Genomic DNA, 24,270 nt, shown 5'->3' on the forward strand with positions numbered 1-24,270 from the left:
GAGGTTACTTTTCATATGCTGAAAGCATTCATTTCTACTTATCAGATTCCATGACAATCATCATACTTCTGACTGCTTGTCATATAACATTAAGTTGTTTAGTGATTGTAGATGACTTAGAAATGTGCATTGCCAAATAATCTGCGTATATCCTCTCTTACTATTCATTCACACTCAACTTGAGTGGAATTTTGAGAATGATGTTTTCTATGTTTGTTAGATGGGAACTAAATGAAAGGCGAAGATATTCAGGTAGGAGGACAGGAGGAAAAAATGGGGAAAAAGGCATGGTAGGAGAGAATAGTAAAGGAGCAGGCACAGCAAAATATCACTGTAAAAAACTGAAAGATGAAGTCCAAAGCTCAGAACGTTCTGCATCTTCAACTCTTTCCTTCTCCAAATGTTAAAGAGGAGCTTGTGAACAATTTTGAGAAAAAGAACACTGTAGTGTAAAGCTCTGTCAGCTACAACTAAGAGGTTTCCTCAAGTTCATTGGGAAAACTTTCAAGAGATACTGGATCAAAACCTAGAACTCCCTCTGTAATCACACTCTGAATGCACTGATAACCACATGAATTGCAATTTTTCAAATGGACAACTCACTAATAACTTAAGGGGAAATTAAGCAATAACTTTAGTGATGCAACAGATTAAAAAAAGATCTTCATTTCAAAAACCACGTTTCACCTTGGCCAGAAGTGGAAAAAAACCTATATTGCATCCGTCATATTCTCAGAAAGTCTCAAAGCATTAAAAGCCAAAATTACTTTTGGGCAATGCACTGTTGTTCTGTGACAAACAAAATGTGTATGCAATACAAGTGTCACAAACAGCAAACATAATATTTATTTATTTAAATGTCAGCCAACAGAACCTTATGTATGTTTCTTTAAAAAAAATTTCAATTCCTTGTACACTTGTACAGATAATGCTTCCATCGAACAAGCCATACAAGTATGCACTTTTCAATAACACTGCATGTCATACAGCAGCAAGAGCAAGGAGGACAGTGAAAGAGACACCAAGCGGGGAGGGGGAGAGAACAAGGGAGAGGGAAAGAAAGAAACATTTTGGGAGCTCTGCACTGTCACATTGCATCAGTTGAAGAATGCAGTATGATTCCCTCAGCCCAATGCAATACCATTGCAGGTACATTTATCTGGCAAATATAACAATTTGAATAAGCAAATAAAAACCAAAAGAACTGAGAATGCTGACAATCAGAACAAAAACTAAAGTTGCTGGAAAAGTTTAGCAGGTCTGGCGTCATCTGAAGAAAACTCAGAGTTAATGTTTTGAGTCCGGTGTCCCTTTCTCAGAACGGAACTAAAATAAGCCTTTTTCTCAAAAGGGCATGGACTAAACAGCTGTAACAATTAGCTATAAATTGCTGTCATTATCACATGATCTGAACTAGTCAATGCTACTGCAGGCAGATATTACATGAGGTACTAGATAATCCACTCCAGAAGTTGGGCAAGTAACCACGGATTTTCTGCAATGGAGTGAATAGCAAGTAGTATGGAACCTGTTACACAGCATCATGATTTGCAACTCAAGTTCAAGCACTGAAATTAAACTTTGCAACACACACATTGCTGAACGCACCACTCTATTTTCTATGTTAGAATTAAAAGTCAATGCAGGTAGACTTACCTTGAAGCAATTTGGTCAGTTTCAGAGCTATTTAAGAAAGAAAGAAGGTGTTAAATCACACTGCTTGTAAACTATTACGACTGCCTTCTAAGCACCATTTCATGATTTTGTTTAATGTCTTGGAATGCAGATTAATTTTTTTAAAAAGTAAAACATTAAACAACACCTCTCTATTTATGTTCCCTTCAGTTGTAAAGGGAAAGCTCTACTCTGCCAAGAACATATTTTACCTACAAACACTGCTAACCTTGTTGAGCTACAATACTTAAAACAAGAAAATTAAATCAACAATGTGTCAGTTATGATGTTGAAAGTCCTTGGTTTTCGGTGCTATACTGGTAATGCCTTTAGCATGATGTTACTAATGTAATCAATACTTAATAAAAACTGATTTTTGGACTGTAAACGTAAGGCAACTAAAATGATTGAGGCTTCTACTAGTGAGTTATAAGCAAGAGCAACATCTTCCTAATCCAATGAGTGTATCACAAGGCTGCACAGATGAAATATTTGGAATTGATGTTCGAGAGATCAACTGTTTCAAGAGAAAAATGGCACTTAAATGATGATTAGATTTAATGTAAACCAGTAGTTTTAAGCATAGATAATTTCAACATGCAGCTCTCCAACAATTTTGGTGTTCTTTTGTAAATCTATTCAACCACAGTGACATCTTAATTTAAAGATACTTCGTAATGTCCTCACTGCTGTAACTCAAGAGTCAGAGTCATTTTGGCAAAGGACATTACTTGACCTTGGCGAAAGTGAATACTGCAGATGCTGGAGATTAGAGTCAAGACTGTGGTGCTGGAAAAGCACAGCAGGTCAGGCAGCATCTGAGGAGCAGGAAAATCGATGTTTGGCTTTTGCTCAAAACATTGATTTTCCTGCTCCTCCAATGCTGCTTCATCTGCTGTGTTTTTCCAGCACCAGACTCTTGATGTTACTTGGCCTGTCAAGTCCATGCTGCCTCTTTGTACAGCAATCTTAGCAGATTTATTCTGCAATAGACACTAATAAATGCAGCACTGATTTGGCTCTGAATGTCAGGAAGTGCATCATGACCCCCATGGCTTGTACTCGACATAATCTGAAATAATGCAAACCTCCACAACCATTGTCAGTATAATCTTCTCACTGAAGGTCACCTTTGTACAGTCCAATATCATACTGCACACTTAACGGCCAATGGAATGTTTCTCCTGATCTAATATTGATACATTGGAAATCAGTTGGTTTGCCTTCAGTTATCTGCAGAATAATCACTGATAGGCAAATTATGTCTGTTCCTATTTCCCCAACTGTTAATAGGTGTTCAGTCTTAAATACCATTTCTTCTTTAATATATACATTCAATAAGAACAACTTCAATTTTCAATGATCCAAAGCCCCTGATTAATATAGACAGAGATGTGGGGAAAAACAAGAGAAGTTGAAACCAATATTTAAAATGACAGATGACTTATCTGTTTGGAACTTGCATTTTAGTGATGATTGCAGAGGGGTTGTTATTCACAGTTTAAAACAAAAGTAAATGAGCAGGATTTCTTTAAGTGGAGTACTTTTTAATTGGTTTGTTTATTCCATTGCAAACGGTTCTGTTTTGCAATAAGCCTGATTATCCAAGAGTGCCCAATAAAGATAGAAGCGTTGATCGAATTTGACAACAAGTGATTTGAAACTTGACAAGTGTTGCACGTGAAAGAAAAATCAACTGGTCTGGAATTAAGGTGACCACATAACCAAAAATATGAAATTTGCAGTTTGCATATTTCATATACTTCAACCTTCTCTATTCACACATTTGCCAAAGGCAAAGAGAAGAATTTCCCTATGTTCTAGATGTACTGAATTATGTACCCAATTTTAAAACAAAGGATTTTATGACTGCTGCAGAGAATGTGTCCAGAAAACCTTGCTCCAAAATGAAGCAGAACGAAAATGACTTACCATTTTGCTTGGTGATGGTTGGAGGTCGATTTTGATGCTGCATTGTATCTCTCTGCAATTAAAATCTCATTATTAAAAAAAAAGCTCTGAGCAAAAATATTTTAAGGTGTTCTTTTGTGTGCAATCGAATTGCACCACTTGAGAGATACTGGACAAAAGTATCCCTTAAACAAGCATATCTAGCGAGTAGATCAGATCTTGGGTTCAATGCGTGATCTGTGTTCAATTACCTGATCTCAACTGAAGTAATGCTGGAGACTTTACAATTGCACCCTAGGCTGTGGATGAAAATCATTAGGTATTCTCAACGTTTATGACTACCCCTTGTGACATAACCACTAGATGAGAATGGAATCAGATTTGCGATAGTGCTCACGTTGAACAGTCTGCTATGCTCACCACTCAGAGAGCTGTCATTTATTCAAGAGAAAGGAGGGATGAAAAAGGTAGATCCATGTGGTTTGGTGTAAATTTAGAGGAAAATGGGATGGACAGAAGTGGAGGATTTGTAGGAAGCTAGAGTTGGATTGCAATGTTCTGAGAAATATAGACTTGGAAAATCTGCAAAGGTGAGAGGTGCAGGTAATCTAAAGCCAAAAAGGAGTTTGACGAAAGGCAAGAAAATGAAAACAATGGAGGTTAATGAGGAGAGACTATATATGAACACTTCTCTTTTTCACAAGCTTAGGTTTATTAATGGGAAAAAGCTAGGAGACTGGGCAGATGGCCGTTGGAATAGCCAGATCAGGTGGTGAGGATTCTGCATGAAGATTGAGGCAAGGAGGTGGAGGTAGAGATGTTGCAGAGCTGGAGGTGGAACTAGACAGTACATACGTGGTAGTGGATATACATTTTGTGCTCAGTTTAAGATGGAAGACAACATCAGAGTTGTGTAGTTTGATTTAGCCTGAGGCATTGACTCCACCCTCCTCTCGGACCAGTAGTTAGAAATGAAGTATGTGGAACAAGGATGCAAAATGAAGACAGCTTTGTATTCCCAAAGATTTTTATTTTGGGAGGAATTGGTCTTATATACTGTAAACAGCAGAACCAAGCACAGGATATCTAATAGCTGGATATTAGAGAAAATAGTTTCAGTAAAAAGGATGTCGTTTGTAGACTCTAAATCATTGGTACCATCTTTTCTGAAGTAGGTTAAGGATTCCACCCCCAATTTCAGAGACTTTAACATGTAAGTTAGGTTGGTACCATTGTAAAATTGGACAAAGTCATTCAGCTGTTATGCTAGCTAGATGGGCCTGGGTTCAAATCCCATCTGCTCCAGAAGTGTGCAATAACATTTCTGAGCAGGTTGCTTAGAAAATATCTTTAGGGGCTCTTGTGCTGCAGAAGTTGCATTCCTGCCACTGAGCAAGGAGACTCAGAATCAAATCCCACCTGCTCAGAGGTGTGTAATACCTCTGAATGGTTGATAAGATAAACAAATTAATTAGAAAATATCTGCAAAGGATAGTTGAGGGCCCCTTGCAGCGTAGTGGTAGTGACCCTCACTGAATCAGGAAGCTCGGACTCAAGTCCTACCTGGTCTCAAAGCATGTACAGCATTTCTGAATTAAAAATTATCCGCGTTAAAGAGTTGGAGTAGTTCCAAGTGTCACTAACTGAGTTTGTCCCTTAAATCGATATCAGTTAAATTAGATTATCTTGACATTTATCTTTGCTGTTCATGATATTATGCATGGAAGTTGCCTATGTTTATTTACATTATGCCTATGACTAGCAAATGTATTTAATTGGTTGTGTATTCATTGCATTGAGAAACTGAAGGCACTACACAAATTTACAGGCCTAAGTTCAAGTCCCAATTGCCCTGGATGTGTGTTGTAATATATCCTAACAGGTTGATTAAAATAATGACAGTAATCTTCGGTCTACACAGCAAGTCAGTGAAATTAAGCAATTGATTTTCAGACAACTAAAGCATTAAATTATGAAGTGCTTATTATTTTGACCTAATTATGCTGTCATTACTGGGTGTTTCAATGTTGTCATTCTTTATAGTCAATAGAGACATTATTGGGCAGACAATTTGTGACCACGGATTTTTCTAAAAATCAATAAGATGTTAACTAGTGACCAAAACATATTACCAAGGAACTTCATTGTTTCGCATCTATCTTTGCTTGCTTAAATCACTTTGGATTACCTTGGATACAATCAGGACCCAGTTTTCTACTAAGTGATATTGTTTAATCGGTTAGTTAAGATGTTAAGGACAATATCTTAATTACATACCCTGTAAAGTTTTCCTACAAACTGCAAAGGAATGCTAAGCTTCCCTCGACTCTCACCAGCCAACTGTGCCAGAACCAAATTTGTACTTGACGAAGAGTTAAAACTGCCAACTCAACATGGAATAAAATGTTCATCAGATTTTAAAGACATGTTCTTACAAATTTAAGAGTTGCCTGAAAGTTGCAAATTAATGTGGGTAACTGTGAACCATTATGATAATTTCTCCTCTCGATAGGTAGAAATAAACATTCTAAATACTTGTGGATCTGCACAGACACACGCATTGCAAAGCCTGGAGGATGTGGGTAGAAATTTTGTATCTGCTGGGCTACAGTGCATTAATTATTCAATGGTGGCATTTTCTGAATGATGTTGCCCCCAAAAATAATCAGAAACCAGTGTTAACATTTTAGTGTTACAAAGCCCAACAAGATGCCATTTTATAAAACTATCATAAACGATGAACAAATGCATTTTGCATACACAGTCATTTCAAAGATTAAAATTATCAAGTTAATAAGTAAATACTGGTATACTAATACAGAGGTCTGTTATGATTGTATTTTACTGCTTTTTCTGTTACTGTAGCTTGTCTGTACATTTCAAATGACAGTCTTTGCTCCTCATTCCTTTTCTCAAAGACGAGGCAGAAATGTGCATGAGATTGTTGTGTTTGTGAAGTATGCAATATTGTCTGGATTGTGATAAAAAGAGGATCTTTCATGTATTGCTCAGAAAGGTGGACAATGTAATTTCCTACCAAAAGAAGCATGACACTGGAAAGATAAGAGTCAGAGAGTCTGACTAATATAATATTGACACATTTAGAACATCCTATTTTAAATAGCTTTAAATACTTACTCTGCCCTGGTATACTGTAGTTAACATGCTGAGATTCCTAAAAAATAAAAGATAACAAAGATGTGAAATGTCCTGCAGTTGAAAAGGTCACTTTAGGATTGGAAATGCTCCTTTACGCAGAGATGATCTGCTCACTATCCAAATTTTAATATAGGTCTCTAAAATCCACTTGCATTCAGGAACTTTGAGCTTTTTACCTGCAAGGTCATATACATATTCTGTAGGAATTTAGTCACAATATATGCTGTAAATGTGTGCTGGAAGCAGCCTCAATTTATTCACAATCAGGATCATTTTTGATCTCATTGTAATGAACTTTCCACTCACCAAAACTGAATAATGCAACTTTATAATTTGACCAGAAGAAATAAAAAATTCTAAAAAGAATGAAAATACACCTTCGATATGGACAAGAACCTAATCAGTGGGGTGGAGAAGAGCAGCTACAGAACGAGAGGATCAGATGCAGCATGAAGGCAAAAGGAAGAGGAAAAAGAGAGAAAGAAACACACCAAGATTAATCACAAGCTTCAGTAAATTTTGATTTTCAAAAGATGCAAAGTAGATCTTCCTCAAGTTAACCAGTAGTAAACGAGTACTTTAAATTTTCTGTAAAATGAATATAATTTTAAAATATAAACTAATTTCTGTACATTATCACAAGTTCACCTTAGCTGTTTGTTAATAGAATATTAAATTTTCTGATGCATTTGAACCTCTCATTTCAGTTATGGATCTATATTTGTTCACAGAAATAGTCAATGTTATCAGCATTAAAATGCATCAACTTGTAATGTGTTAAACTTTCTAGTTAAGTTTAAAGTGGTACAATGTTTCTACTAAAAGGATATAAAGATACTCAAGATCTCTTCCTTAAACGTCTTTGCATTGCTCTCTTCACATTCTTGCAGGTTGCTTGTCCTTTGACACTACTTCTTTTCTCTAATTTCTTCTCCAAATTGCTTCACAGCTAAAATTATTTAAATTACTGCAACACACCAATTCCATTGTTCATTTACTTTTCTCTTGATCCCAGTTTTAAAAATCCTATGTTCTAAATAAAGATACCCACCTTTGTTGGAAATGGAAATTTTGATGGCTCAGCCTTGCATGGTGTGTGAATTGCTGTCAGAGGTGGTGGCCAGGAGTGAGTCATTTCCTAAAGCATAGAGTATAATGGATCAGAACAATGGCTCAATCCTAAACAAGTGGTGGTTTATGCACGTTTACCCAAACAGAACCTAAACAACTAAAACTTCTCAATACAAACCTAATCTAATATGTTTAAAAATGACACATAATTACACAGATATTTTGATAGTATTTTTCACAAATTTCCACATTGAGACTTTAATGGTGACTAGTTTGTCACTTAATTTGCTTCATGGGATACTGGAATCATTATATTATCAGCGTTTATTGCCCAGAAGCTTATTAAAAGTCAATCATATTGCTGAGAGTCTGGAGTTACATGTTGGCTAGACCAGGTAAGGTTGGCAGATTGACATGACTTCCTTAGTTCAGATATTAACGAATCAGATAGATTTTATGGCAACGTGGTTACATAATAACTATGAGGCCTGTTTTTTCTTCCAGAGTTTTTATTACATTCAAATTTCACTATCTGCTATGGTTAACAGAATATTGGACTGGCAGTCTAGCTAACTAAACCATTGGCATTATCACATTGACACCATCTTTCACTATCTGATGTCATGTTCTAATTGTAGTTTTAGAAGTTACATTATTAACTTGCCTTAAAATATGGGCAGAACTTAATTAATAAGCAAAGCTACTTTTTCAACAAAATCTTTTAGCTGGAAACTGAAACACTTGGTCTTTAACTTCTATATATTATCCCACAGGGGATGGGCAAATAGGCTTTCAAGCAGATTTAGATCCACATTTCAGTAACAGTAAAGCACACTTTATATATAATGAATTTTGTGGTAACTTACATTTATAACAGAAGCACAATGTTAATACTAGAGATAATAAAATCTTACTTTCAAGGCTTCCCTGGTTTAGCTTTTTGCATTGCTATGCTACTGGACTATTGATATTCCTCAATTAATTCATAAAATTCAGATGTACAACTTGGGAAAGAAATCCCTACAATTCCTTATTGCCAGTGAAACATGTGTAAACTATTTACAAAGGATATGCAGCTGATATTACCAACTATGCTGTTGGGGATAATCTTACCATCACTTTGTAAAAGTCAGTCATGTGGTCACCCACAAATTCAATTAAGGTGGGGAAATACACTATCTGCATTTTAAGCCACTGCAAAAATGTTTGAACCCTGCCATATTCTAAATTAGGCACAGGGGAAAACTGTAATTACTTAGTGCTGAGGACAGGAAAAATATCAGCTAGGATTAATGCTCCATATCACTACCCAATGCACATGCACTGAAGTAACTGTGTAAACATAGGATTAATCTTGGTTACCATTAACATCACTATAAAAATCAGAATTTGTCAGGCATCACTGACTCAATAAACTCAAATAAACAGAATGATCATGCCGCCACATGGTTCCTGGCAGCTATATTATATCCTGGCAGCAGAATGTCTAGAGTACAGAGAAACCTTTATTATCCAGCATTCGACTATCCGAATTTCAGATTATTCGGCAAGATTGCAAGATCCTGTGGTAAGGATAAACTGTGTTATCTGGCATATGATTATCTGATAAAATATTCCCTGCCTGTGCCATTCGGATAATTGAGGTTCCTCTGTATATCAGCATCTTTTGAAAAATGAGGGAAAATGAGAAGAAAAACAAAATGCTGGAATAAGGATGGAAGAAGTACTAATATGTATAAATATAACAGACGTACCTTCAGAATCTCATCCACGCAACTGGCATCACCAGACACTGAAGACTGTAAAGTTCAAAATGAAATAAATATAAGTTTCCCCTGACCAACAGAATATTCTATTTGCTGGTTTCATGTCCATTCTATACTATAGAGTTTATATATTACATGTTACATAAGCCATTTTCCAGTCCCTTAGAACCCCCTCCCTGACTCCACTGATTCATGAACGATCACCGAAGCTTGCACAATTTCCTCAGCAGAGAGAGGGGCACGTACAGAGAGAGACAGTGGCGGTTTAATGACGGTCATCACCTCTTAGGCTAGGAGAGAGGTGAAGGACAGTATTTTACCATAACTTCAGTCAGTGCAGGAACTGAAAAATACACTATTGGGGTTACTTTGTAATGCAAACAAGCTGTCGAGTCAACTGAGCTAACTGATCCTATATCCTATGTTTACAAGCAAATCAGCACAGTATAACTAAAATTAATGAGATGAAATGGAAGGCTCAAAGATTGGTGCAGGATTGGAGCGTTGGCATTACTATTGTGGAAATTGGGAACTGTGCTGTTGGGACAGACTTCCCCTGAGCAGTGCTGGAATCATAACACTGGGGAGTTGCCAAACTAGGGCAGTAGAGAGGGCCTTAAACTAATTATATTGGGGGGTACAGAGGAAAGGGATCAAGTTTAGAAAGATTCTGTAAATTAAATAGAGATGGCAACACAAGATAGGAGTATGGAAAACGATGATCAGAAACATGACAGGAATATAAATCTAAGGATGTACCTGACATGTCTATACCAACCATGATGCCATTCTAAACTAATCTGACTGCACCTGATCCGTATCTCTCTATTCCCTACCTGTTCCCATATATGCCTAAATGCCTCTTAAACGTTGCTATTACATGTGCTTCAGCACTTTCCAGGCAGCTACCATCCTCTCTAAACAAATTTGCCTTGCACATCTCATTTAAACATTCCCCCCTCTCACCTTAAACCTATGCCATTTAGAATTTGACATTTCCATTTTGGGATAAAGCAATACAGAATATCCCTAATAAGTACTTCCTTTTCCAAATATTTTCAAGAAACTTTATGACTCTGTGACTCAAAAGGGACGGAAGACAGGTAGGTATGGGCCTGTGAGTCAAGCATCTGTCACAGGAAAAATGCTGCTATTTAATTTTGAGGGTGCTTAGGAAATCTTAAATGCAATCAAAGTCTATATGGTTTTGTTTAAGGAAAATCATAGTTGACCAATTTATTAAGAGCTATTAACGAGAGATCAGTGCTAGATTCCCTGCTTTTTGTCATTTATATAAGTGATATGGATGGGAATATAGAAGGTATAGTTAGTAAGTCTGCAGATGACACCAAAATTGGTGGTGTAGTGGACAATGAACAAGATCATCTCAGAATACAACAGGATCTTGATCAGAGTCTAGATTATAGTGGTGCTGGAAAAGCACAGCAGGTCAGACAGCATCCGAGGTGCAAGAAAATCAACGTAATCTAGACTCTGGTTTCCAGCATCTGCAGCCCTTGTTTTTACATAGGGATCTTGATCAGATGGATCAATAGGCTGAGGAGTGGCAAATGGAGTTTAATCCAGTAAGTGTGTTGCATTTTGGCAAGGCAAATGAGGGCAGGACTTATACAATTAATGATCGGGCCCTAGGGATTGAAGCCAAACAAAGAGATCTAGGGGTGCAGGTCCATAGTTCCTTGAATATGGAATCGCAAATAGACAGGATAGTGAAGGTGGTGTTTGGCACACTTGCATTCATTCATCAGAACATTGAGTATAGGAGTTGGAATGTCATATGGCGACTGTACAGGATATCAACAAGGCCACTTTTGGGATACTGCATACAAATCTGGTTGCCCTTCTATACAGAAACATATTGTTAAAGTTGAGGGTTCAGAAACGATTTACAAGGGTATTGCTGGGACTGGAGGGTTTGAGTTATGGGGAGAGGCTGAATTGGGTTGGGGCTTTTTCCTGGAGTGAAGACTGTGGGGTAACGTTGTAGAGGTTTATAAAATCATGAGGGGCATGAAGAGATTAAATAGCCAAGTTCTTTTTCCAAGGGTGGGGGAGTCCAAAACTAGAGGGTATAGGTTTAAGATGAGAGGGGAAACAATTAGACAAGATCCGAGAACGATGCATGAATGGAACGAGCTGCCAGAGGAAGTGGGAATAATTCCATCTGGATGAGTATATGAAGGGTTTAGAGGAATACGGGCCAATTTCTAGCAAATGGAACTTGGTTAGATTGGGATGGCTGGGTGGCATGATTTGTGCTGTATGACTGAGTAACAAACAAACAATTTAGATGAGGGGAACCAGTGAGTGTATTATATTTAGACTTTTAAAACAGACCTGACAAGGTGCCATACCAAAGGTAACTTTGCAAAATAAGAGCTGATGATGTAGGGTATAATATATTAGCATGATTAGAGGATTGGTTGACTAATAGGAAGATGGGAATGATGGGCATAAAAGGATAGTTATCAGGCTGGCAGGACATGATGAATAGTCTGCTGCAAGGATCAGAGTTAGGATAATGTTACAACCTATATAAAAAAAACTTGAATGAAGGATTAATGAATAATTGCTAAATTTGCTGTTGTTGCAAAGATAGGTAGGAAGTCATGTTGTGAAGAGGAAAAGGAATTTGCAAAGCGAGAGTGATAGGTTGAATTCACAATTATTTTGCAGAGAGAATCATATACGAAAGTGTGAACTTGTTCACTTTGGCACACAGAATAAAAAACATTTAAATGCTGAAAAATTGCAAAACACAAGGTAGAGAGTAGAGAGATCACAATGTTAGTACAAAGATACACCATGCAATTATGAAGGTAAACAGGTTGTCATTCACTGCAAGGGAAACTGAATATAAAAGTATGACAACAATTGCATGAAATATTGTGGATCACATCTGCAATAGTGTGCAGAGTTTTGGTTGCCTTGTTTGTAAAAAGAATGCAAATGCATTAGAAGCTGTTCAGAGAATGTTCAGTCAACTGATACCTGGGATGGGCAGGTTATATTACAAGGAAAAACTGGACAGGCTGGGCTAGTTGGAGTTTGAATGGATGAGAGGTATTCTTGAAAATGTCTAAGATCCTGAGAGGACTTGACAGAGTAGATAGTGCAAGAATAATTCCCTTTGTGGAAGAAACTAGAAGGAGGAGACACACTGTAAAAAGGGGTCTTCCCTTTAAGATCAAGATGAGCAAGTTTCTTTTCTCTCAAAAGGATCACGAGTCATTGTAACTCTTCCCCGGAGAGCAATGGAAGCAGGATTAGCGAATACTTTCAGACATAAGTCTTAGATTTTTGACCAACATGGGTGTTAAAGGTTCTCAAAGTCAGCAGAAATGTGAATGAGTCACAATCAGATCAGTTATAATTGTATTAAATGGTGGAGCAAGTTAGAGGAACTTGCTCCTAATTTGTAAGTCTGCATGTTCATTGCAGCTCAGTAATGAACTTTCTTCCTGAGATATGTTTTGAACCACCCACAGTTCTGAATTGGCTATGAAGCCTAGGTTTAAGCTTTTTAAAACTCTATCGTGGAACTTGTAGTGTTAATAAAATATAAATTTTATTTCAGACATGATTATGCAACTTGTTGGTACGTCACTCAAGTGCTTTAAAATTCAGTTTTTAAAATTAGTAGGGGAAAACACAGAGATTTGCTTACCTCCACTTGTTGAGATGGAATTTTTAGTTTTGAGAGATGTACTTTGTTGCCAGACTTCATCTCTGCCAGACTGCTATGAGACTGGTTCCCATAGGGCTCAGGAGGAATTTTCGGTTCTAATGATTCATTAGGGGCTTGGTCCTGTCCGTCCATAGGCCTTACATATGCAGTAGGTTTCTGTAACATCGAATTGGGTTTGGACATCAAGGCAGGAGTGAATGATTGTGAAGAATGCTGTCCACTGGCAGGAAATGTATGAACACGAGATGGAGAGTCCCAGGTGGAATCTAGGTCTCGAGGAGACTTTGACCGATGCCGCTCCTTACTATGGTGGTCACTTCCTTGAGATCTAGAATGACCAGAACTTAATGAAGAAGAAACTGCAGGTGGCTTAGCTGGACTGACTGAATGGGATTTTGAATGTTCAGATCCATGCTGGCCACTCCTCTTACGGCTGCTGTATGAATCACGATCATGTCTCTGGCTACTGCTACTGCTAGTATTGCTGCTGCCACCACTAAGTCTTTGGCTACTGCCATGGCTGCTTTGCAACCCTGAACTTGACCGCTTTTGTGACTGTGAAGAAGTACTAGGAGCAGAAGTTGCAGGACCCACTGGAGTCCACTTACTATTTTGGTGAGATGTGCTGTGTCGCTGGTCACCAAAGAAAGCTTGATCAGGTTTTTCATCTGTAGTTGATGGAACTGTCCCTTTGGGTGTGCTTATGAGCCTTTCAAGAGATTTATCTCCTATCAAGTCTTTCATTTCATCATAATTTCCCAACATGCTCTTGATTCTGCTAGAAAGTTTATCTTCCGTGCGTCCCTTTGTTTTAAGAAAAGAAAACACATGTCAGAAGTAGAAAATTCTTCATTTTGAAATCAAATCGTTCAGTTGATAATATACGAATTGACAACTACAATGCACAAAGTGGCAACCCAAAATGGCAACCCTAACAGGAGGCACACCAGTTTCAAATAATGCAGTCATGTTTTTGGCCAATAGAAACTATATTTGTTCCATCATACATCAAAAGTTGGACATGGTCCCTAACTGTACAACAATGCAGAATTACGTATTCAAGTGCAGCTCTAACAAAACTGCAGAACCAAGCATAAGCACAACCATAACAGCCCAAAACTTCAGTGTTGGGCATTGGTCTACACAAAATACTCAAGGTATCAATCTGGTCTGACATCTCTATTACCCTAAAGGATGGCATTTTTATGCCAATTGTATATTTGTTTCTCTATGATGCTGGGCTACGATAATTTGCGATAGTAACGAAGTCATTCAAAAACTCAGGTCTGCAACCCTTAAAATTATTTATTAATCAGGAAATTGAGACGAAACAATAGCAGTATGCAGGGCATACTAGAGGCGTAACACAGATAACCACTAAGTATGTGATACACATGGGGTGAAAAGTCAGTTTTGTCTTTTGGTGATATGTTGGGTATATTGTATGTATAAATTACCTAATTTAAAAGAAATCTAACTTATTATTCTGAAACACATTTATGCAAAGACAAGTATTTCATAAACCCAAATTAATTTCACAGAACAAGCTTGAAGCCAAGGTTCTCTATTTGCTGCTTGTGAAATCTATAAAATTTGTCATATTTGACAATGTTACACACATTTCTAAGTAAATCACCAAATACAAATTACCCTGAGAGGTGGAAGCAACTTATATATTCAAAACTTATTTTTCAGTCAAGCTAATGAGAGTTTGCACGTTCTCCCAGTGTCTGTGTGGGTTTCCTCTGGTTTCCTCCCACAGTCCAAAGATGTGCGGGTCAGGTGAATTGGCCATGCTAAATTGCCCATAGTGTTAGGTAGGGGTAAATGTAGGGGTATGGGTGGGTTGCACTTCGGCGGGTCGGTGTGGACTTGTTGGGCCGAAGGGCCTGTTTCCACACTGTAAGTCTAAACTAATCTAACCCCTCAAATGCCAGGGCCCCATTAATATTTCAGAATTTCTGACCAAAGAAGGATTTAATGCGGTTTTAACTCTGCTTATGACATCATCAAAGTAGTCCCATTTTAGGATCATAAGGAAAACGAGCAGGACAGATAACTCTCTGCCCTAAGTACATTACGTGTTCAAGGATAATTATTGACTTTGCTCACCCATATTTACTGTACCTGTACTTTATACGGCTCAGCAAATAGAGGGGAATTTCCAGTGAATGTCTCTTCATTTTGTTGAATTCCTTGATTCCTTCGTTCACGTTCTTTCATTCGTAGTACATTTCTATCTTCACGGTTCATGTTTCTGGAAAAAGAAGCATCTAGTTATCAAACGTATATATAACTTTAAGCCACCTGCAATTTTTGACAAGGTCTGCGCGCATTTCAAGTGTTACATCAGGAAGTATGTTAAAATGAGGAAGTTGCACCATCAACCCAGATTTGGCAACAAATGCTATTAAATCCAACTTTCTTTTTGAATACACAAAGGTGTACTAGACACAGCCAGCAAAACAGTTACTGTTTGGAAGTTACTTACACGTGCATTTAAGAATACTAACAATTCATGAGTTAGCCATTTTCAATATTGTTTTTTCACCACTGATATCATTAACGTTTTCCATTTTCTCTAAAGTAAACTTTTACCAATAAAGACAAAAATGAGGTGATATTTTAGACTGTGATCCTCAAGCCTGCAAATGGCTTAAGTATTATAATAACGGAATTCCTGACCTCACAGACTGGTTCCACTTTCACAGGACCCCGTTCCCCATCACCTTGCTTTCACAGGTCTTGTACACCACCCCTCTCACTTAAACTTCACTTCAAACTGGCATACAGTGAGGAAAACGTTTGGGATGCACTACAATAAAGTAATCAACACTCCCATTTGAACAGAAACAACAGAAAAATAAACTTGCAATAAAATGATAGCTGATGGAAATCATGACAAAGGGATGGAGGCATCAACAATAAACTTTACGAAGCAAACATTTGGTCTTGCTATTCACATACTGATTTTATTGTACTGTCTCTACAAGTTAAAAGGCTATGTTGTCATTAATGGGACCAGGCACAAACATCTGTGTGAAACAAAAAGTGATATTCCCTACAGTACCACCTTTGGTTCGTTCAGATTTTTTTCAGATACAGACATATTCAGATTAATAATATGTTTTAAGTGATTAAAACTCTAATCACTTAAAAGGAATTAAGCTTCCATCTTCATACTGCTAAATTAGTTGACGTCATTCATGTTCTTACGGGGAAAATCGCCAGTCTCGAAGTCAGAGTCGGGGTTCAATGACAGAGTTTATGGCACAAGGAAAGACCGGACCTCTGCGGACAGAAAGACGCCAACAGCACAGTGGTCAGCTGTGATTCTTCTCTCAACCCAGGGCACATGCCAAGATCCTTTCATACATTGTGATACAATAGGTCAGTGATGAGATTATTGTCTTTGCAACATGGTTCGTTATAATTGCAAAATCGTTGATAGTTTTAATACAGTCATTGTCAGTTCCAGCATAGCTTTTGTTATTTTCAACATAGCTGTTGTCAGTTTCAACACCGACATTGCCAGTTTCAACATCTGCTCAGAAGTCCATTGCTCTAGTAATGGGCGCTAATCGGTCTTCATGAGAATGACGATTACTGCAGCCCTAGCTATTAGCACTCTGTATTGACTCCGTATCAAGCTGTTAGCATTTCTATCAAAGGTGTTGGCTGGACCCAGACACTTCGGTGGGCAGTGTATGTTACTCATGTGTATTGTCTCCCCCACATGCTTCAAATTAATCAACTAGGTTGTGAGTGCATTGTGCTGGCATTCTGGTGCTCCCAGGCAGTGTCTGCATTTGCTTGACTATCTCTCTCCATATTGTGGTCTGGCTGCCACCTTATGTATCAAGTGGCCAACTGATGGCTCAGCAGCCATTTTGGTGCATCTGTGTGCCTAGTGTTACCCTGCCCGTGCCATCTCTCACTTCACTCCTCCCTTTGCGGTTATGGATGAGACTTTGGAGATCTCCTGCAGACCACCTAATTGACATGGAGAGCTAGGTCATCTCTAGGAGCCCCTCCTCCTGAGGGGGTATCATGGAGTGCCAATTTCACTGGGGGCTCTTCCGTGATGACACTCGCTGCTGGTATAGTTCTCGTCAGTCGCACCTTACAGCAGAGCTTTAAACACCTGATGTCCACACAGCATGCCAACATAAGTGCAATGAGAACTATCCCTGGTGCCAAATAGGGTCCCCAAGAGTTGTCCAGCAACCAATTTAACCACCTGTCTGTAATTGTGGCTCCTTGTTGAAAACTGTCTAGCTGGTCTTGGATACTCTTGATGGCTTCTGTAATGTTATAAGGAGCATCAATAACATGGGTAATACAATTGTCACCAATAATTGTACAAACTTCCCCTTGCTGTGTTAACTGATTGTCCACCGCATAACATGTCTGCTGTGTGCAGAGTCTTGAGTTCAGTCAGCTCTGTGTTTACTGCTTCTCGAGCTTTCAAGGTACTATTGCCTGGGATAGTCAGGTCACATACAAGATCATTTCGGTTTTTAGCGCTGACAATCCCTGCTGTGCCGCCCCAAAAATAGAAATCCCAGGAATCCATACCCCAATGATGGCCTCAAAGTGGTGGGGGCCTGTCAGTCAGCACAGAACTCCTGACTGATAGAAAGATTGTGACCTGCTCTCCGAATATGTCCCCCGCTGGGGCATGGTACAGTTAGGAGTGCAATTTTCACTACTGCAAACAGGTTTGGGAGGTCTGGGGTATCTGTCGCCTGAGTCCCCTTAAATAGAAAAACAAATCTGTTTGTTGCTCGGTAACAGACATCGTCCCGTCCTTCCATTTGTCTGTTCACCCAGGTCACCCCCGATCCCCCTTGCTGGTAAGTACCGAATGGGTATGTCGATATGGCAGAACTGACATGGGTGCCATTGCACTGACCACAAATGAATTGTCTCTTCGTTGCAGGTAAACTGTCCTCTGGTGACCATACAATGCTGATAAGTGCACCGAGTCTGGACAGGTGTCATTTTTGTGAACCAGGCATAAACTCATCCCCATCTCTGTCCTTTGAGTGGGCAATTACCAGGTTTTAAACAGATCTTCCCCTCTATGGGCCAGTGGTCCTGCCCAGCTGCACACATCTACACTGAAGTCCCTGCTTGTATTTCCCTATCTGCCCACTGTATAAAGGTTGCAAGGGGTCCATAGTGGGGTAGCCACAAACAGGGATTCCACAGATCATGCCAGTGGGTAGCAAACAGTTCAGTTCCCATGCAAGCTTAGGTGGGTTTTATAGAAGTGGTTATCCTCAAACCCTGACATGCTCCCAACAGTTGTGACACTTTAACACAGTGAAATACATACAGGTATATACATTTTGCAGTTAAAAATAAAATTAGCAGTCAAAGTCTTTGCATTCATCAGGAGATGCAGCTGTGCTTCTGTGTGGTTTGTTCTGTTGTGTTTTCGGTACCTCCCTCCCCGGATGACCGTCTTGTCTGACGTTCCTATTTGCACCTGGGGAATGGTCAATGACATTAGTTGGGTCACAGGTGTCTTTAAACAGTTTTAGTTGGATCCAGTGCTTCCATGCCTTTTTCTTTAATATCTATGCAGGCACAGGTGTCCCCACTTACTATCATGTCATATGGCCCATTCCATTTTGGGGCAAAGCCTGGTTTGTCACTAGGACACAGCTTCCTGTTGCTGGGACCTTAGGGAAGACGTTGAGTTCCCCTGCCTTGTCCTGTTTTTTTTTATTTTTGCTTACCCCAACACTCCCACCTTACTGCGGTATTGCTTATTTTTCCCCAGTACCCATGTTATGTATGTGGGCGCGAGACACAGTAAAAGACACAAGGTGCACAAATCTTTATTCAATTTCCACCACCAGGAAGAAAAGAAACACCCAAATGGCCAGTGACAAGCAGTGCCCTCCCCATCAAAGAGCAATGCCTTTGTCCTGTTTATTATTTACAGATTTCCACCTCCCTTTCAATTGGGCGTTTTATTCTACAACCTATCGCTGAATTTTGTCTTCTAGTGGACTCACATCTGTGCTACTTGTGAATATTGTCTCTAACAATTGCATTGCTCGCCTGGTCATTAATTCATATAGTGCAAGCCCCATTGCCTGAGTCATGGTGGCTCTTAATCTCATTAGTATGGTTAGCAGCACTTCAGCCCATATTTTGTCTGAGGTTTGCATAGCCTTAGCTAAAGTATTCTTGAGTATTCTATTCATTCTCTCTACCATCCCTGAGCTCTGGGGATGATGGGGAATGTGAAAGTTTTGTCTAATGCCAAGTAATTGGTAGACAGTTTTCATGACTTTACCTGTAAAATGTGTTCCTTGGGCAGATGTGATTGAGTGTGATACCCCCCATCTAAGGATCAACTCCTCTGCTAATATTCTGGCTACAGTAATCACAGTGCAGCTTTTGGGGAGGAGTGCTTCTATCCATTAGGTGAATTGGTCTGTAATAACCAGACAGTACGTTTTCCCTTGGGAGGGTGGCAGCCGCCCTGTAGAATGCACCTGAAGGTGTTCCCAGAGGCGTCTAGGTCTAGGCCAGTGTTCCATCTTAATTTTTATGGGTCTCCCTGGCTTATATCGCGCAGCAGTACTTGGCTACGTCTCTTCCCATTCACTTCCACCACCATGGACTCTCCCTAGACTTGCTATCATGGCCTCTCTAGCTGTATGGGATAGTCAGTGGTGCAGTTCAAGCAATATGTTCTGTATACACGCTAGTCCTACCACCTTGTCTGCTTGCTTCCAGATACCATCCTCCCCTTTGAATGCCTTGTGCAGTTTCTATTGCTTCCTCTCTTATAGCTGCTGAATTTTGATAGCATCTTTCGCTAACTTAATAGTGACTATTTCAGCCTCGTTAATGGCTTCTTGCGCTGCTGGACCTGGTGCCTGGTTTCCTTTGAATTTTAGCCAATTTGGGCTCTCTTTTGCTGGCAGCTTTTAGTGGGCTTTTACTTTTAGTACTGCAGTGTCTTTTAGCTGTTCACTGGAGAATGACATTCCCTGCCGCTACTAGGGGCTCACTGACCCCTAAAGGCCCAAGCAGTACAGTCTAAGACTGCTATGCACCCGGGCAATCCGGTGACTAGTGGCCCTTCTGTAGTTGAGTAGGGCCTTCTCCAGCTAGCGTGCTCTTGTGTGACCACTGCAGAGTAAAACCCTCCCTCATTATTACAGTGAAAACCCTTGCTGGGATCTGGCAGCCCTAGCCCTGGGGGCTGATACGAGTCAAATTTTAAGCTTACTGCACATCTATTCCTGTTCTGGGCCCCAGGTTACAGGTTCCTAGGGGGGCTTGCCTCCTTTTAATTAATCGCTGGATTGGTTCAGTCAATTTTGCAAACTCTGGTATAAAGCTCCGACTGTAGTTGAATAGCTCCAAGACCTTTTTGACTCCCCTGACCAGGGCAGGTTGTGGCATCTGTTGGATTGCCTTCTTTCGGTTGTTGGGCATTTCTTTGAGTCCCTGCGCTATAAGGTGTCCCAGGTATAAAACTTGCGTTTTGCCAATCTGTGCCTTTGTGGGGTGAACTTTTAACCCTGCGGTTGCCATTTCCTGCAATACGAGCAATAAAGGTTCCTGGTGCCCTGACCTGGACTCTGAGGCAATTAGGATATCATCTACATACTGGAGGGCAGTGCTGCCCTGTGGTAAATCTACTCTCTTCAAAATGTTGCTCATTCCCCTGTGAAGAATAGTGGGGCTGCTGTGGAACCTTGTGGCAGGCGAGTCCATGTATATATTGCCTGTTGCTTGCTGTAAAAGTGAACTTGCTCTGGGACTTGGGGTGTAACAAGGATAAACCGGAAACTGTTGGCTAACAGTAAAGATCTTGTGCTCGGGAGCCAAACCATTTAAAATGGTGGAATAGGTCTGCTCCAATGGGGTGCATTTTGGGGGTGACCTTACTTAGTCCTGTATAATCAGCAGTGAGCCTGTAGCTCCCATCAGACTTTAGTACTGGCCACACTGAGGAATAAGTCGCACTTGCGGTTCCTTTCAGAATTCCTTGTTTCACTAGTCCTTGCAATATCTCCACAACTGCTTTTTCTGCTTCGGGTTTTATTGGGTATTGCTGGTGGGGCTTATGCTCTGGTCCAGGAACACATATCAGGTCTATTTTAACTCGACCTGTATCTAACTTTGTTTCTGCCTATACTCCGGGGACAGAGGCGCAAAAGGCTCCAAATCCCCACTTTTAAAGTGGCTGCAGTCACCTCATAGTTGTGAGGTGACTTGTAAGTTTCCCAATCTCAGTCTCCTGCCACCCTGTCTGTGCCAAATCAATTTCCCTTTTGCACAATTAGAACATATTCTTTCATGAGATCGTTGCCCATTATGGCACCTTGTTATTTTAGCATATATAGAATCTCATGGGGATGTTATTTATTTCTACAAGGGTAGTTTCACTTAGGTAAGCTGGTGTTTTAACTGGGGTAGGAAGGGATAAGTGAACTATTTTAGTTGTATGGAGTAAGGGCAAGTTTGTGATAGATACGGCCGCTCTAGGGCCTACGAGCATTTCAAATTTCCTCCCTCCTTTTACTGCCGTCACATAAATTCATCCCTCTCCCTTGCCCTCACAAATTAGATAAGATTACTTACAGTGTGGAAACAGGCCCTTCAGCTCAACAAGTCCACACGGACCCACCAAAGCGCAACCCACCCGTACTCCTACATTTACCCCTTACCTAACACTACGGGCAATTTAGCATAGCCAATTCACCTGACCCGCACATCTTTGGACTGTGGGAAGAAACCAGAGCACCCGGAGGAAACCCACGCAGACACGGGGAGAACGTGCAAACTCCACACAGTCAGTCGCCTGAGTCGGGAATTGAACCCGGGTCTCAGGCGCTGAGAGACAGCAGTGCTAACCACTGTGCCACCCACAATGGTGCAGCTGGTTGTTAGCTCTGCTGACCTTGTGACTCACGTGGTTCTGCGGTGGTGCCCCACACTTTTCTCAGCAAACTTTATACGTTTTCCAGTTCTTTTGCATTGGCTGCAGCACTTTACATTGCTAGAGGGGGTAGGGTCTCACGAACAAGTGCCAGACCAGGGAACAAAGTGTCTCTGCCGGCCACAGTTGTGGCAGGATCATTTTATTCTTTGCTTGCCTCCAGCTTGGTAGGCTGCTTTGTCAGGTCTTGCCTTTATTTAGGAGCTTCTGCATCTTGCAAGCCGCTATCCCACTCGACTAGGTCATCATAATCCTCATCGACCTAATTAATTCCCCATATTCAGAGGCTCATTCCCCTGTACGTTGCTTAGTGACCGTGATCTTGCTCCAGTTCGTGGAAGCATTTCCTAGCACCCTCTGGATTTCTTCTTTAAAGTTGGTGAAGGGTACTTGCTGCACATTTATCTCAGCTGCGAGGACGATGACATTTGTCTACTATCATCCGCTGAAGTCTCGGGCTGCTGTGATGTCGGGTCCACCAGCTACTTGCCTCCACTCGCCTACTAGGCGAGCTGCCTGAACCAGCTGGTGTATGTCCCTCAGGAGGAGTTGGTGCCCTAACCGTACACTAGGCAGTTCTTCCCAGAACTTGGTGTTTGTGCTCTGGGACTGTAATTTGTCCAAGGAGGCCATATTCTGCTGCCTCTTCCCTGGAGTGAACGGTTTATAATTTGCTTTGGGTGGCAATTCAGTTCCTTCTCTGGTAACAGGTAGAAAGTTATACTCTTGCACAGTTCGTCCAACAGAGGGAGCAGTTGGTCACTGCTGGACGGTTTTGTAGGAGGGGAAGAGAGTCAATTTCTCTCTCTCTGCCTTTATTTTTTCTAATATGAATTCTAGATCCTTTATCCTGCTCTTCAGCTCTGACTTGTTCCTGGTCCTTTCTCCAGCTACACATGGAGGCATTTGCTCAGTCAATTAGGCTTGCTAAACTGGTATACTAACATTACCTCTTTTTTGTTTAAGTCAGTTTATGTTCATCTACCCACAGTCTGAATGGGTCTCACCTCCTTTTCTTCATTTGCTCTGTCAACCCTTATCTATCTGGGAGAAAGTGAGGATTACAGATGCTGGAGACCAGAGGTGAAAAATGTGGTGCTGGAAAAAACACAGCAGGCCAGACAGCATTCGAGGAGCAGGAGAGCCCTTCTTTAGAAGGGCTTATGCCCAAAACGTCGATTCTCCTGCTCCTCGAATGCTGCCTGGCCTGCAGTGTTTTTCCAGCACCACATTTTTCAACCCTTATCTATCTGTCTGTCTTATATTGCTCAATAAGGGAACCTTCAGTATCCCCATTAAAACTCTGATCAGCCATTTAGCAGGATGTGTACCCTGGAATACCACCAACAGTAAAGTGCTCCTTACCAGTGGGGATTTCTCTACCTCCAGCCAATAATACTGTTGCAGCTCTGTTTGTATGGCCATAAAACTTACTCCTAGCAAGGTGCTCTCTCTACCAATGGGACTTCTCTACCCTCGCAGCCACCACTACTAGTCTGCTGAGAATGCTGGCTCAATAGGTGGTGTTCTCTCCTGGTAGGACTTCTTTACCCTCCCAAACACCTCTACTGACCCAATGCCTCCCAATAGGTCCAGAAACCTACCGCCACTATTTCAGCTGTTGTTCTACAATGGCTGACAGGGTATCACAGTTACTCACAACATCCACTCTCCCCCACCTTGGTAAATGCACGCACCACTGAGGCTTGGTGCTTGGTCAGAGCGATCAGCTCCTCTTCCTCACTACATTGGAAATTACAAGTACAAACAGGACCCAAGTTTTAACTCAACTCTAACTGGACTCTGTTGTTTGCCACAGGGCCCTCAACACCTCAATTCCCGTTTCAAATCCACTTCACATAGGGGGGGACTATCCCTCTTAACCGGTTTCGAGCAAGGGTTTTGAGACAGGCATGACCTTGTCCTCTGGCTGTATCAGCACAAGCGGCAGGTTCTTGCAGGACTTAATATGGTTAAATACTTATTCTCCACAGACATGCACT

The 24,270-nt window shown here is 40.5% G+C and overlaps 1 protein-coding gene across 4 annotated transcripts in view; it reads right to left on the minus strand.

Annotated features, from left to right (window-relative positions):
* Positions 1–24,270, minus strand: part of aff4 (AF4/FMR2 family, member 4) — a 95,184-nt gene that overhangs the window by 35,004 nt on the left and 35,910 nt on the right. For all 4 annotated transcript variants that reach the window (XM_060837325.1, XM_060837322.1, XM_060837323.1 and 1 more), the window contains 7 exons: positions 15,418–15,547; positions 13,270–14,094; positions 9,570–9,614; positions 7,796–7,882; positions 6,724–6,760; positions 3,607–3,658; positions 1,657–1,683 (listed from right to left, as the gene is read on the minus strand). In XM_060837325.1, coding sequence (XP_060693308.1) covers positions 1,657–1,683; positions 3,607–3,658; positions 6,724–6,760; positions 7,796–7,882; positions 9,570–9,614; positions 13,270–14,094; positions 15,418–15,547 — 1,203 coding nt within the window. The remainder of the gene's footprint in view (positions 1–1,656; positions 1,684–3,606; positions 3,659–6,723; positions 6,761–7,795; positions 7,883–9,569; positions 9,615–13,269; positions 14,095–15,417; positions 15,548–24,270) is intronic.

The sequence above is a fragment of the Hemiscyllium ocellatum genome, chromosome 16, assembly GCF_020745735.1.
Source record: "Hemiscyllium ocellatum isolate sHemOce1 chromosome 16, sHemOce1.pat.X.cur, whole genome shotgun sequence".
NCBI classification, from domain to species: Eukaryota; Metazoa; Chordata; class Chondrichthyes; order Orectolobiformes; family Hemiscylliidae; genus Hemiscyllium; species Hemiscyllium ocellatum.